Source organism: Heloderma suspectum, chromosome 16 (assembly GCF_057233095.1).
Source record: "Heloderma suspectum isolate Gila_16-S chromosome 16, 16-S_ref, whole genome shotgun sequence".
In the NCBI taxonomy this organism is placed as follows: Eukaryota; Metazoa; Chordata; class Lepidosauria; order Squamata; family Helodermatidae; genus Heloderma; species Heloderma suspectum.
In genome coordinates this window covers 3148120-3162635 of record NC_139473.1, presented here as the reverse complement: position 1 = coordinate 3162635, position 14516 = coordinate 3148120, and the positions used below count along the sequence as shown (strand labels likewise).

The 14516-nt window shown below is 51.1% G+C and overlaps 1 protein-coding gene across 2 annotated transcripts in view; it reads right to left on the bottom strand.

Annotated features, from left to right (window-relative positions):
* The window catches only part of ABR (ABR activator of RhoGEF and GTPase), a 112306-nt gene extending 98640 nt beyond the window's left edge, over positions 1-13666 (bottom strand). Inside the window, exon 1 of one of the 2 annotated variants that reach the window (XM_084823178.1) lies at positions 12796-13666. In XM_084823178.1, the coding sequence (XP_084679304.1) occupies positions 12796-13360 (565 nt within the window). In that variant the 5' untranslated portion in view covers positions 13361-13666. The remainder of the gene's footprint in view (positions 1-12795) is intronic. The other variant, XM_084823177.1, reaches the window with a different exon arrangement.
* Between the last annotated feature and the right edge of the window lie 850 nt (positions 13667-14516).

Sequence of the window (14516 nt, the reverse complement as noted above, 5' to 3'; positions counted from 1 at the left end):
CCCCGAAGGAACGCACAAACGGCACAGGAAGGCTCTGCATGCGCTCCACGGCGCATCTGTTGGTTTTGTAACCCCGACAAAGAGTTTGGTGGAACCTGAAAGCTTGCACTATCTCAAGCTACAGCAGCCACTCTCAACCTAGTGCCCGCCAGGGGTGTTGGACTGCAATTCCCATTATGCCTAGCCAGCAGGGCCATTGGGCATGATGGGACTTGCAGTCCTAGACATCTGGAGCGAGCCAAGTTGGGGATGGTGGAGTTATCAGCTCGACTGGACCAAAGAAAAGCACCGGTGTGCTGATTCCAAGACCAGTGCCGTCACCGACATTTCAAATTATCCGTATCCCACACTTCCCAGAGTGAAGAGCCCAAAGGTCCCCACCCCTCTGGAAGCTTCAAAAACAACCAGGAAGGGACTGTAGGTCAGTGGTAGAGCCCCTGCTTTGCATGGAGAAGAACTCTTCTATCTGCCCATGACCCTGAAGAGCCAGGCAAAGCCTCTGACCAGATGTAACACAGCTGCCCATGTTCCTAAAACAAAGAGAATGCCGTTGGCTAGGATAATCCCGAGTGCAGCCTCCACGAATGTTGTGGTGAGAGTACCGCATTGGATAGCTCCAAGTGGGTCTTGCTGGCTGGAGCTCTCTCCTGCCAGGACAATAGGAGAATGTTGTCTCAGCAGCGAGCTAAAGCCAACTGAAGCAGTAAGGTGACATGACCTGTCATGTGGTCAGCATTTGGGGTGGGGGGAAGCAATGAAGGGAGAGGTTACTTTACTTATTCACTTTATTTACATAAGCAAATTTGAATTGTGCCTTTCCACCAGACAGCGCTCAAGGCAGCTAAAATATGAAATTATGCTTCATGATTCCGCGGGGGAGGGGGCAGAAGAAAATCTCCCCTTTCATTTTCCAAGAAACAAAAAGCAAATTCCTAGTCCTCATGCAGGAGGAGGAGATATGCCCAAGACACTTACTGAAAGGTTGGCTGAACAACGTTGTATCGCAGATGGGGAATGTGGCTTTCAGTGTTTAGCATACTTCTTCTCCTTGCCCGGCTGTCCCCACAGTTAGGAAGACCAGAATAAATTATGTGCGATGGGCTAAAATACAGAATGAATTGTGCGAGGAGGAGGAGGAGGCGGCAAATTTGTTCAATTTTGCATGACACATACCAACTGCAGAATCCAGCTCATTCCCACAGCATAAAACTGCATTATTTTTCTCAGACTGCTGAGCATGTAACAGCTCCCATTAGGTTTTGCTACCAGCACACATTCTCGCTTCCTCTCGAGCAGTGTTGGGGCTACAAAACCACAGGGACATCTGTCGGAGGCATGTTAGAAGACCATGGTTTCCTGAAAGGTGCACTTTTTCTTTGTGCAATTGCTACGTGCCGTCCACATGGAGAAGATGCTTCTATGTACCAGGAAGAGCTAAAGAGATCAAGAGCTAAAAAGAGAGTTTGCAGCCCAAGTCTGGAATTCATTTGCATCCCTGGTGCATGGAAAACATTACATATCCTGGAATTACAAAAAAAAAACCCACACACACACACACAGAGAAGTTAACCCAGCAAGACATAAAAAGAGCCAGGTTGTTCCTAATCACCACTAACAGTAAGTCCCAAATTATGTGCCACAAGAAAATTAATTTAAACAGGAGTCCCAAACGCGACAACCACAGGGGAGTTTGCCCATCACATCTCTGCAAGAGTACATACTTTGGCCTGCCAATCAATCTCCCTTGAGGGAGGGTTAATTTGTCTGCTGTCCCTCTGTTGCTACTCAGCTAGTATTATTCAGAGATAGGCTACCCTTGATCCTGGAGGTTCTACACAGCTAGCATGACTAGGTGCCAATGATAGAACTCTCCTCCTCTTGGTCTAATTAACTGGTCTAATCCCCTTTTAAAGCCACCTTAATTCTACACATGGCGTGAAGCAGTCCTTCTATGTTGGTCCTAAATCAGTTTCACTAGATGACGAAACCCTGGATTTTCTAGCGTTACGGAGAGAGGAAGAAAAAATGCTTCTCACTCCACTGACCCCTCACTGTGCGTCATTTTAGAAATCTCAATTTTGTTCCCCTTTTTGCTCACCCTAAACTAAAAAGCCCCAAAGCTGTAGGGAAGTGCCCCAGCAATACTGGCCTCCTAGGCCATGCATCAGTTCTTTCACCCCAAACCGAACTGACAACTTTCCCTCCCGTCACAGAACTTGGATTGCAAATGTTCCGACATCCCACACCATCAAGTCAAACTAACTCCACTGCTGAGAGCAACGCAATCTAGGTTACCTAAAATCCTTTAAGCAGCCGGCACGATGGGGCTCGCGTTCTGAGTTACCCAGCCCACACTGGGGTAGAAAAAAGTGGCTGTATCCAGGCTTAGTTGAACTAAGTTGAACCCATTCATTTCAGTGGGTCTACTCCAAGTAGGGCTCACTTTGGCTACAAACCCAAGGCCCGTATTTATCCAGAGGGACCGGCTGCTGGCCCGTTGCCCTGGAGGCAAGCCCAGATGGCTTCTGCCAACTAACAACTCTTTTTCCCTATGGAACCAGCTCCGCAACACACAGGTACACACACGAGATACAGTGGCTGTTTGCTTTGGCAGAAAACGTGAGGCCAGCTGGCCCCAGGGCAACGTTGCCAGAGATCCACAGAAAAGGTGGCCCCAGAGGAAAACACCGAGTAAATCACGCTCCAGTGGGACGTGCCTCCACGAACAAACAACCCTGCCAGCACAAACCCTCCAATGCTGGGAGGGGGAGCAAGAAACAGGTTCCCTTCCAGCTTTGAGGAACAGCCCTGGACTGGTCTAAAAGGCGACTGCTGCACGCGGGGAAGTGGTTCAGGGCGTGGGACAGCCCCTTTACTGAATTTTCAATTTGATTATTTTTTTAAAAAATTAAGACGATCATTGGGGAAATAAAGAAGAACACTGTACTTCATACAGGGGCATCAGGGTCCGCAACTCTTTACGAGGGTAATGTACACACATCTGGAGATCTGAAGGCTTGGGGGGAACGGGGAACGGGGAGTGGATGCAAAATTCAGAGGAGAATCATTTTCTTCCAAATTTTCCAGAAGTACCTGGAAAAAACTTCTGGATTATTTTTCTGGGTTTGCCTCCACTTTTTCTGTGTGCTTTGTTCCTGAGGCCTTTGCATCTACAAGCACATCACGGGTCTCTGCCCCAAGAGGTTTAGGGCACAATCCTATGCATGTTTAGAGAGGAAAAAGCCTTAGAGCTCCCAGCATTCCCCAGCCAGTCATAGCTGGCTGGGGAATGTTGGGAGCTGTAGGACTTTTTCCTCTCTAAACATGCATAGGATCGTTCCAGTACAGTCTCAACGTATCAGCAATATTCTGACACCCACTGCACAATAACGAAGAAACCTGATCCCTCCCTTCTGCCCAACAACCACAAATGCAAGCAATCGGCAAGGACTTCGTATGTTTTTTTTTTAAGTATTAACACTTATTATTGAAGTTACATAGACTTGCTCTGCAGCAGAATGGGGTGGTAGAGCCCTGAAATGGCAGAACAAACTGTACCACTTCAGACCAAAGTCAGTTTTGAACACTCCCCTATGTAAAAGACTCCCAGCAAGTTTTTTTTTTAAAAGGTGTTTGTTCAGCCTGCTCTTCCCTGATGTGCTAGCTTTCTTCTTGCAGGGGGTGCCTTTTTTAAAACGCGCATGCACGCACACACTTATGCTGTTGCATTGTCTAAACCACAGCCTTGTTTCCCTCCACAGTCTAGACTTACACCGTCTTTCCCAACCTGTCAACCTGACTAAAACTCCCATCACATGAAAGGCTTCGCAATGGTGGAAAGTCAGCATGGTTGTGGAGGTGGCTGGCAGACTGCATGATAGATGGGGAACAAGCACATTTGCGGCTTTTATTAAACATGTACAAGGTTTGGTTCGACCAACTTTTGCCATGGACAGCAATCTTTCCCCCCACCACTCTCCACCCCCTGCAAACCGTAGCAATGTACCCCAATGTGGTGAAATAAATGTACTGGCTGAAGACCGAAGAATATAAATAAAGAACGGCCGTCCTGCGTCAGACTAAAACGTGATCCTATTAGGGTAGTACCTTTCCAGCTGCACTGGCTGCCAGTCCATTTCCGGGCCCGATTCAAAGTGCCGGTACTAACATTCAAATCCTTAAAGAGCTTGTGGCCAGGTTACCTAACGGGTTGCCTCCTCCCCTATGTACATTCCCAGACCGTAAAATCATCTCCGGGGCTCCTTCTCCAGGAGCCCCTGCCAAAGGAAGTGAGGCAGGTGGCTACCAGGAAGAGGGCCTTTTCTGCTGTGGCCCCCCAGCTGTGGAGTGAGCTCCCTAGAGAGGTTTATCTGGCACCTATGATGTACTCTTTACGGTGCCCGGTGAAGACCTTCTTATTTTCCCAGGAATTTTAGCATTTTAACAGTCTAGTCTTTTAGTTTTGCTGTTTTAAATTTGTTACTGTAAATATCTGCGTTGCTGCTAGGTTTTATGCTGGTTGCACTTTTATACTTGAGTTTTAATGCTTTTATATTTTATATTGTTTTTATGCTGTACTTCTGGTTTTAATTGACGTGAAACGCCCACAAAGCTTCGGCCACTGAGCAGGACAGAAATGTAAGGAATAAATAAATAGGTGGCCTGGCCCAGTTTCCTGCCACTGACAGTGGTCAGCTAAATGTCTCTGGGAAGCCCGTGAACAGGGAAGCCCATGTCACTGACCCCTAGCATCTTTGGCCCGATCCAAGACACACACACCCCAAGTCCATTTCTGCAGGGTCAAAAATCACATGCTGATGACAATAAGAAGTTCAGATTCTGGGGAATAAATAGCAGCATTGGCTCAGGAAATGGCCGCTGCGGCTTTCCTGGCAGGGCGAAATCTCCAAAGCTATCAGCCCACCATTTCCTTGCCTGCCTCCTGTGCTGGGGGAGATGAAATTTGCCACCCGCCCACGGACCACCTCTGCCGTTCTTTTCAAACCGACCGCGGTGGGCTCCATTTCCAACCGAAATCCGTGGCCTGTTTAACAAATATACATTGACTCATTCGATCGCGCTATGCCTGAGTGGGTCAGCCCTCAAAGTCTTGGACCGCCGCAAATTAATCAGTCCAGCGTTACAGGCGTAATCCTATGCATGTCTAGGCAGAAAAAAAGTCCTACAACTCCCAGCAGAGTTTTAGGCAGAAAAAAAGTCCTACAACTCCCAGATATAAAGCCCATAAAAGCAGCAGCTTTAGAATGGGACATTCCAAGCTGGCTCAAATGAGAAGGTTTTTAAAAGACGCTTAAAAAAAACAAGAGAAGGAGCTTGGGGGGATTTCTAGACTACTTTGGCACCATCACCGAGAAGGCCCTGTACCCATGCCTCTCATCTAGCACACACCAGGTGAGCCTGTAGACCAGAGGTGGGTGGCCTTTCATATGTTGTTGGGCTGCCACTCCCGTCGTCCCTGACCATCAGGGCTGATGGGAATTGCAGTCATCCACATCTGAAGAGACACAAGTTGCCCCCCTCCCTGCTGTAGACAAAACACTGCTGGTAGCATTGTGGTGAAGGCAAAACATGCTAACCCACCCCAACATTGGGTACCTCGGCCTTTACCACCAGGGGGCACTGTGGGTGTTCAACATGTCTCCAATCCCACAAGATGCAAGTGCTTCCTACACACGCACACGCACGCACACATGCACATGCATGTCACAATTGGCATGTCTGCTAGTTTCTTATACATAGAAACAGATGCCCTCTGTTCATGATCAGGGCCGTTCTCCCCTTTTTTCGGGGCTGCACTCCTATATGCCAGGCATGTTGAACCTCTTTCAGCCTGAGGGCCAAATTCCATTTCGGGGAAACTTCGGGGGCGAGGGGGGGGTTCAGTGGTGGGCGGAGCTGAAGGCGGAAGAGGCGGGGCCAAAGATACCAGCCTATTTTGGATTCAAGCTCTTCCTGCCCTAAGGCTTCACTAAGCCTTAGGGGAGGCATTTCAACCTTTCAGAATGGGGGGAAACTGCAGAAACCCCCTGGAAACCAAGCAATCTGTGGTTGGAAAATGGGGCTGGGGTAAGAGGGTGTGTCCATCTAACAAAACAATAAACGTCAACGCCACCACCAACAAAACAAAAAAGTTATATGCACTTCAATTCAGTGGGGCTTATATGAGCAGATGTACATAGGATCAATTGGTTGATTAGTAGACTAATTAGCTTAAGGTGCAATCCTATGCATGTTTAGACAGAACAGAAGTCCTACAATCCTTTGCAAGTTTAGATGGGGAAAAGTCCTATAATCCTATGGGTGTTCAGACAGAAAAAGTCCCACAACTCCCAGCATTCCCCCAGCTGCTGCTTTTATGGGCTTTATATCTGCCATCTTTAAGTTACCTGTGCCTGTGTGGTGGGGCAATCAGGATGGATGTCTAAGACTGGGAGGACCCAGGTTCAAATCCTGTTCAGCCATAAAGCTGACTTGGGCCAGTCACTCTCTCTCAGCCCGGCCTACACCACACGGTTATTGTGAGGATAAAATTGTGTGTGTGTGGGGGGGGGGAGACCGTGCATACATTGCTTTGTACTCTTTGTAGGAAAGGCGGGATATCAATCAATCTGTTTTTAGAAAATGGCATTGTTTTTACTTGCCATTTTACTGATTGTCTTGTTCTGTGATTTGAATTTTATTTTGTAAGCTGCTTTGCATGACTCCCAGAAAAATACACACAAACAATAAATAATAAAAACAAAACTTCGCAGAGTGGAGTGCTCTTGTTCAGGCCTCCAGCCAGCCATGCCCCCTTCCACAATATTCCATTCCAGTCTCCACCCCCCGCCCCCGGAACAGTCGGTCAGTATCCCACAGCCACTGGGCTTTTTGAGGGATTTATTTCTCCCAATTAAGGGTGAGTTTTTCCCCCTCAAGGTTTTTCGGGTACGTCCGCAAACCTCGGGTTCTCCCAAGCCTGCCAAAGCCACCTGCCCATGCACGGTGATGTTGTTTTGGCTACACATGGCTCTGAATATGCAACTCTTTGCAACAAACGCCGGTGGCTGAAATGCCCTCGAACAGCCTGACCTTACTCTTGAGTTAGGATTAACACCTGTGTAGCAGATTCTTAAAACCTACGGAAAGGAATTTAATGCATTGCCTTCACCTATGATTTTATTTGCCTCCCTTCAAATGTATGAGTCAGCGCAACACCCTTTGTAAGAACTGAAAGTAAACATAAGCAATTCTTGCTGCGTGTATTATTTTATTGCACTCCTGTAGTTTTCTCTAGGGTGTGGTGGGGCTTGGGAGATCCAGGTTCAAGTCGCCACTCAGCCATGAAGCTCACTGGGTGCTTTTGGGCCAGTCACTGCCTCTAAGCCTGACCTACCTCACAGGGTTGTTGTGAGGATAAAAGGGAGAGGTGGAGGAGGACTAAGTAAGCCACCTTGGACTCCCTGCAAGAGGGAAAAAGGCAAGACAAAAATGTAATAACAGGAGGAGGAGACGACGACGCATTAAACAAACGTTTTGTCTTTCTTTAAAGCCCCTGAGGAAGACCCCAAGTAATATTAGGTCAAAACGCACCGGGCTTCTTAAAGAATAAACTAGTTTTCCAGCATCTTGGGACCAGTTCTTTCTTTCTGGATCCATTTTGGATGCCTTCCCGTTTTCTCATAGTCTCCAGATGTGTTGGACTACATCTGGGAATGGCAGGAGTAACACATCCTGACAGCACCAGATGTGGATAAGGCTACTGAATAGGATATGCAGCCATTTAGTCCTCCTGTGCCCAGCTGGAGCAGGAAGTAGGCTCTGACGCCTCTTTGCATAAAACAGGGGAGGCCTGGGTTCAAATCCTGACTCAAGACACAAAGCTCACTGGGCGATCTTGGTCCAGTCATTCTTACCTGCCCCCACAGAGCAGTTTGGGAGGGTCTGGCAGATCTGGCCACGGTCGCACAACCCTTGGCATCACATCCAGGCTGGACTACTGCACCCCCATCTATCTGGGGCTGCCTTTGAAGACTGTTCAGGAATTCCAGCTGGTCCACAATGCTGCAGCCAGACTGCTGCCCACGGGAGGCAGAAGAGGAACATTGTTTGGAGCATGCTGGTCTGTTATTATTTGATCCGCACTGTTTCTGGAACCCCACCCAAAGCGCCGGTTCTAATCTGTAAAGTCCAAAATTATTTTAAAGTGCTGTCCACTTGGCCCTTGGAGTCGCGCTGATCAGCCCCTCTGCTGCTGACCCCAAAACGAAAGGAGGCACAGCTGTATGAGCAGTGGGGCACAGCCACAGGACCTGGGAACAGGTCACTGCGCAGAGCACAGCAGGTGCCTTGGAGCGCACACCCACGCCCCCTCTCACGAAAGCACAAGAGACTGCTGAGCAGGTCTCCCGGGAGATTTTACAGGATGCCAAACCCAGAAGAAACTTCAGCAGATCCCGGTTTTGAATTACAGCAGGAAACAGCCCTGCCAAGAGTGCTTTTAACTAATTAAAAGGAGAAAGCGAGAGGGAAGGAAATGGAGACAGAGAGGGAGGGAGTCATGTGGAAGCATAAAGATTTAAGACACAGGTCAAAAGCTTCTGCATGAACCTCCCTCCTCAAACACACAACTGGCACCATCATCAGGAATTTGGCAACGCAAAAGAGACCTTTGGGTAAACATGACTGGTCCATAAAGAAGCCGTTATCCGCAGATCCCTGGGGAAGGCGTCTCCCATCCATTCAGTTTAAATGGAGTTCTTCTGGGATTGGGGGTGGCGAGCCATTCGTGGCCTTCCTGCTGTTTTGGCCTTGAGGTCCCATCAGCCTGGCGGACCACAGACCATGTTATGGGATGACCAGGGTTGTGGCCCTCCAGAAATGTTGGCTGACAAGTTGCCCAACACGATCGCAAGCCACAGTGTCCTAGACTCCCGCAGAAGCGCAAACACTGGTCAAGAGGCATCCTGAGAACTGAGTTAATTTGCTAGTCCCTATGGCTTCCAAGATGGAACTGACTTGGTCATCCCTGATCTAACATAGTCTCCCGGGCCAAGGGCAGAAGCATCCGACCTCCTGCCCTACACACAAATAAAAAACCTCTAGGAGAAACTTAGGTGGAAACGTTTTCCCAACCCTGCATTTGCAGGTCACATGTGTCTTTTTCGGTGGCTTGATATCCGTCGCTTGCATGTGTGAATGGACCGCTGCAAACATTACAGACAGGATTTCCCGTCACTCAGACTTTCAGCTGCTGGACAATGAGAGCAGAGAAATCCAGCCACGTGCACGCATGTGTCAGCATGGGAACTGGCCACTGAATACCCGAGTGGGCTACTTTGACAAGGCAATAGCCAAGTTCTATTGGCACGACGTTCACACAAACGGACACACTGCCTCTTAATGCTGCAAAGTCCTCAAGGGACAAACACGCACCCGTGAATCGAACGCATCTTCCGCATACCCCTAAACTTTGGCGGAGTCTATCCTGAGGTAAAATATCCACAGGAATTTACCAGCTTGCATCTCTTTAGTAGGACAGTGCATTGCTTTGGGGTTTTTTAATCAACAAAGCAGCCTTTCTAATAACCATACTGAATAAAGATGATGATGACGACGAAATGCAGTGCAACAACAACAAAATCCCACTGTTGTGGAGGCGGTGTGGGGAAAACCATCACCAAAACCAGCACGGAATTGTTAAGAAAAAACACAAATCTGGAGACGGTCACAGCAGACAGACGAACCTTAAAAGCAGGGGGACGCTATATTAGCCAAACAACTGCAGGACCAAAAGGGGGAAGTCTTAATAAGGTGGTGGAGAATTCCTCTGCAGGAGGCTGCCCTTGGAAGAAGAGAGGCCAGTTTCTTGGGGAACGTTCCCCCCTTGGCAACCAAGGAAGACGCAAACCTCTCCGCACAGCCCAGCATCGCCGATTCAAAGGCTAAACCTTGATGCTCCGGCCTGGAGCTGCGCCCATTGCTCAAAGGAAATCTCGGGCTCCAGCAGCCTCAAAGCCTCCGCAGGGAACACAGATGAAGCTGCGCTTAGGCAGCCGACAGGGCCCAACCAACGAAAGAGACCCCAATAGCACATGGTGTTATCGGGCTCCCTTTAGCCCCTGGAGGTGAACCCTCTCTCTCTCTGGGCCACGTGCACCTCACGCCAAAAGTGCCCAGCCGGATCACGGCTCCATCCAAAGCCGCGGCTTGCCAGGGCATCAAAGCCTGTCTCCACTGCCCCATGCCACATACGGGAAATGTCTCAAGTAACAGGAGCTGAAGGTGCCTCCGAGCATGTGCAGAGGGGCGTTAACCCTCCTCCAAGCCTCTGGGATTACAGCAGCACTCAGAGACTCGCGGTCCACTGCATGTCCCAGGCTGCCAGGCTCTCCTTGGGCCGGAATTAAATGAATCATGCTGCTGCTTTTACTCCTGTATTGCTTGTACTGTAACTGGAATTTTTTAATGTTGTGTTTTTAATACTGTATTTTAAACATGATTTTAATATGTATATGTGAACCGCTTAGGGATTTTATTATATTTAGGGGTATATCAATATCACAAATACAGAAATACAGGGCCCGTCAGCCCTAGCCAGCATAGCCCGTGGTGGAGGATGATGGGAGTTGTAGGCCAAAATGTCTCGAGAACCACAAGGTGGGCTTCAAAGTTAAAACAGCAATCAGCTATTTGTAGGTCGGCATTTAATCAGGACAAAGGTATGGGGGGGGGTCTCACCTGCAAATATAACCTCTGGCTATAAGCAGGCCAGCCCTAACCAGGCGCTGCCCAGACGTGTTGGACTACATGATGGGAGTTGCCAGGATGGCACCAGGTTGGGGGAGCCTGCCATAAGGAAAGACAGATAGGAGAGGGAGATAGGAAAGGGAGACCTGACAGGGATTTGTAGAATTATGTGGAGTTTAGATCAAAGGAAACTATTCCCACCACCTTAACTTCAGGCTCCAGGACATACAAGCAGAAGCAGCCCCCTTAGTATCCAAGACCATTCTGGCACCTGAGACAGAATATCTCACTCGCACCACTCCCCCTGCCCAGCAGTAAAAGTGCAATCATCATGAATGAAGAACCAGCTGCAAGCGCTAACACAGCCAGGGTGGTGTAGTGGTTAGAGCGCCGGACTGGGACTCAGGAGATCCGGGTTCAAGGCCCCATTTCGGCCATGGCACTCACTGGGCGATTTCGGGCCAGTCCCTGACTCTCAGCCTAACCTACCTCACAGGGTTGTTGTGAGGATAAAATGGAGAGGAGGAGGAGAACCACCATGGAAGCTGCCCGGGGTTCCTTGCAAGAGGAACAACAGCGAGGATGATGTCGAGTTGGGAAAGGGGCAGAGAAGGGGAACCCAAATGATCAAGGGGCTGGAGGAACTCCCCTACGGGGAGAGGTGACAGCATCTGGGGCTGTTGAGCCTGGAGAAAAGGTGAGTGAGGGGAGACAGGATAGAGGTGGACAAAATGATGCCTGGTGTGGAGAAAGTGGAGAGGGAGACGTTTTTCTCCCTCTCTCAGTACTAGAACTGAACAGGGTCCTCCCATGAAACTGAATGGTGGGAGATTCAGGACAGAGAAAAGGAAGGGCTTCTTCCCACAGCAGAGAGGTGAAATACGGAACTTGCCACCACAAGACGCAGTGAGGGCCACCAGCTTGGATGGCTTTAAAGGGGGATTAGACAAATTCCTGGAGGAGAAGGCTACCAAGGGCTACTGGTCCTGATGGCTATATTCTACCTCCAGAATCAGAGGCAGTGTACACCACTTGCTGGGGAACATGGGCGGGAGGGTGTTTTCACACTCACGTCCTTCTTGTGGGCTTCCCACAGCCTGCTGGCTGGCCACTGTGTGAAGAGACGGGCTAGACAGGCCTTTAGCCCGATACCAAAACTCTGCGGCCTGAGGCAGTTGCCTCAGGCCACCAACAGCAGGGCCCGCCAGCCCTGTCTGCAAGATGTGTTTTAAATCTCTGCATTGCTGTCAGGTTTCATTTTGGTTTTTATTTTTATTTTATCTTGTAGTTTTAAACTTGTACACTGTATCTTAGGCTGTATTTTATGGTTTTAATTGTTGTGAACCACACAGAGAGTTTTGGCTATTGGGCGGTGCAGAAATGTAATAAATAAAATGATTGGCAGGAAGATCAGGATAGAAGGAAACATTCCATCCCCTGCCCCCCACTACAAAAACTAGAGGTTCCGGGGAGGAAAAAGCCACAGGGAACACAGGGGATAGGAAAAACCCTCCCCAGCCTGAGATCATGGAGACAGCTTGCCAGTCACGAGTAGTGAAAATATGAGGCATAACTCACCAGCATGAGATATGGTGACAGCCGCTCACTCAACTTTTTAAGGATGCATTCCTATGCAAGAAGTCTACTTTTCTACTTTTGTGTGTCATGCCTTTCTAGACTGTAAGCCCTGCGGGGCGAGGACTGCCTTGTTTTGCTGAGTGATTCTAAGGTGCTCAGTTGAGGAATGGGGTTTAAAAAAATACTTCCAAAGCGCAATCCAATGCATGTTTAGGCAGAAAAAGTCCTACAATTCCTACCACGGGAGTTGTAGGACATATTTCTGTTAAAACACGCCTAGGATTGCACGCTAAATTTACTTTAACAATGGCTTAATGGAGCCTCCACCTGTAGGCACAGTCTACCACGGAGCGCTGCCGACAAAAAGACAAGCGCCGAGCTATTTCTCTCTCGCGCTGCGTGCAGCGTTCGGGAACGGGCGTGAAGTGGGAGCGCGGAGCCCCCGCCTCCTTCTGCCCCGGCACCTACCTACTGACGAGGCATCCTCGCGGTCGGAGCTGTCGCAACTCCAGTCGCCGCTTCCTTCTCCTCCCTCGGGGTCGCTGTTGCAGCCGGGAGACGCCGGCCGCCGGCGCTCGGGAGACCCCCAGCCGTCGGGGAGGTCTCGGGGGGCCCGGGGGCGCCTCCAGCGGCGAGGGGGCGGCGGCGGCCGGGCGGCGGCGGGCGGGAGCCGGAAGCCCCCCGCAGGGCCGCGGGGCGCGAGGCGCGAGGCCGCCGGGGCGGGGGCGGGGGCCCTCGGCGCCTCCGCGCGCGCCCCGGGGCTGGGCGGCTGCCCGCCCCCGCCCCCGCCCCCGCCCCGTCCCCGTCCCGCTCGCCGCCGCTCCAGCGCCGCCTCCAGGTAGGCCACTTTGAACTTCTCCTCGGCCAGGGCCCGCTGGAGCCGCTGCAGCGCCCGCCGGCCCCGGCCCAGCTCCTCCTCCATGGCGCCCACCGAGCCCAGGCGCAGCGGCGGCGGCGGCGCGTCTCCGGGGAACTCGCGCCGCCAGTGGCGCTGGAAGTCCGTCGCCGGCGCGTCCTCCTCCTGCTCCCCCATCGCGGGCCGGAGCAGGGCGCGGATCGGGGCCTCGCGAGGCTGCGGGACGCCGGAGGCGGAAGCCGGGCCCCGCGCCCCGCAGCGCTGCCCGGGGGCTCCGCGCCGGGCGCCCTTCCCGTCCCGTCCCTGCGCGCACGGCGCCCCCGACGCGGCACCTCTCCGGCCGCCGCTCCGGCTGGGGAGCTTCCGCTCTTCGCGCCGCGGCGAGGCGAGGGAGGCGGGACAGGCCCCTCTCCGGCGGCGCGGACCCGCCTTCCTCGCCCCGCGGGCGGGGCGGGCCGGGCCGCTGCCGACGCCTGGGCGGGCGGCGCTCCGAGGCAGGGCTTACTCGGAAGGAAGCGCCCTGCTCGGCGCGTTCCCCGGGCCGCTGCCGCCGGGTAATGCGCGTACGGGGACTGCGCGACCCGGGGAAGGCGGATGTGCCGCGGGTCTCGTCGGAAGGAAGCCCCTCGCCGCGCTCGCCGGGGTACTCCCGCGTAACGGGTGGGTTCGCAGCCGTCACTGCGTGGCCGGCCTTCTTCCCCCAACCCTGGCGCCCTCCAGATGCTGAGGACTGCAACCCCCATCACCCCTGCTCATCGACTAGGGCAGATGGGCGGTGTAGTCCGAAATGTCCTTCAGTCTCTCTCAGCTGGTAACCCTGCAAACTGCGGAAACGAGTTTGTAGGGGGGAAAGTTTCTGGGGGGAAAGTAACATTCTTCCAGTTAGGCCAGGACACAGAGCCAATCTGAGAAACCCTAAATACTTACATTATGAGAGGGACGGAAACATTTCCTCACCAACCATAGTTTTATGAACTTCACCATCAGTTTCTAAAGATTCATTCTTTTCATTTCTTCTGTTTATGAGTCGCCCAGTAGCCGAAGCTCTCAGGGTGACTTACATAATAAAAGCGAAAATAAAACCAATGAAAAAAAACACACCATAAAACACATGAAGGTTGTATTCCTATGTATGTTTAGTCAGAAAATAGTCCTACAAAGAGTTGCAGGACATTTTTCTGTCTAAACATGCATAGGATTTCATCTTAAATGTATTTTGTTTTAAAGGTCCCCCAACTCTTTGATCCAAACAGGAGCTTAATTTGAACTCAGGGCCTTCTAGATCGATCTACATCCAGCTCTCTACCCATCTGTAAAATGCATAGACTCAAAA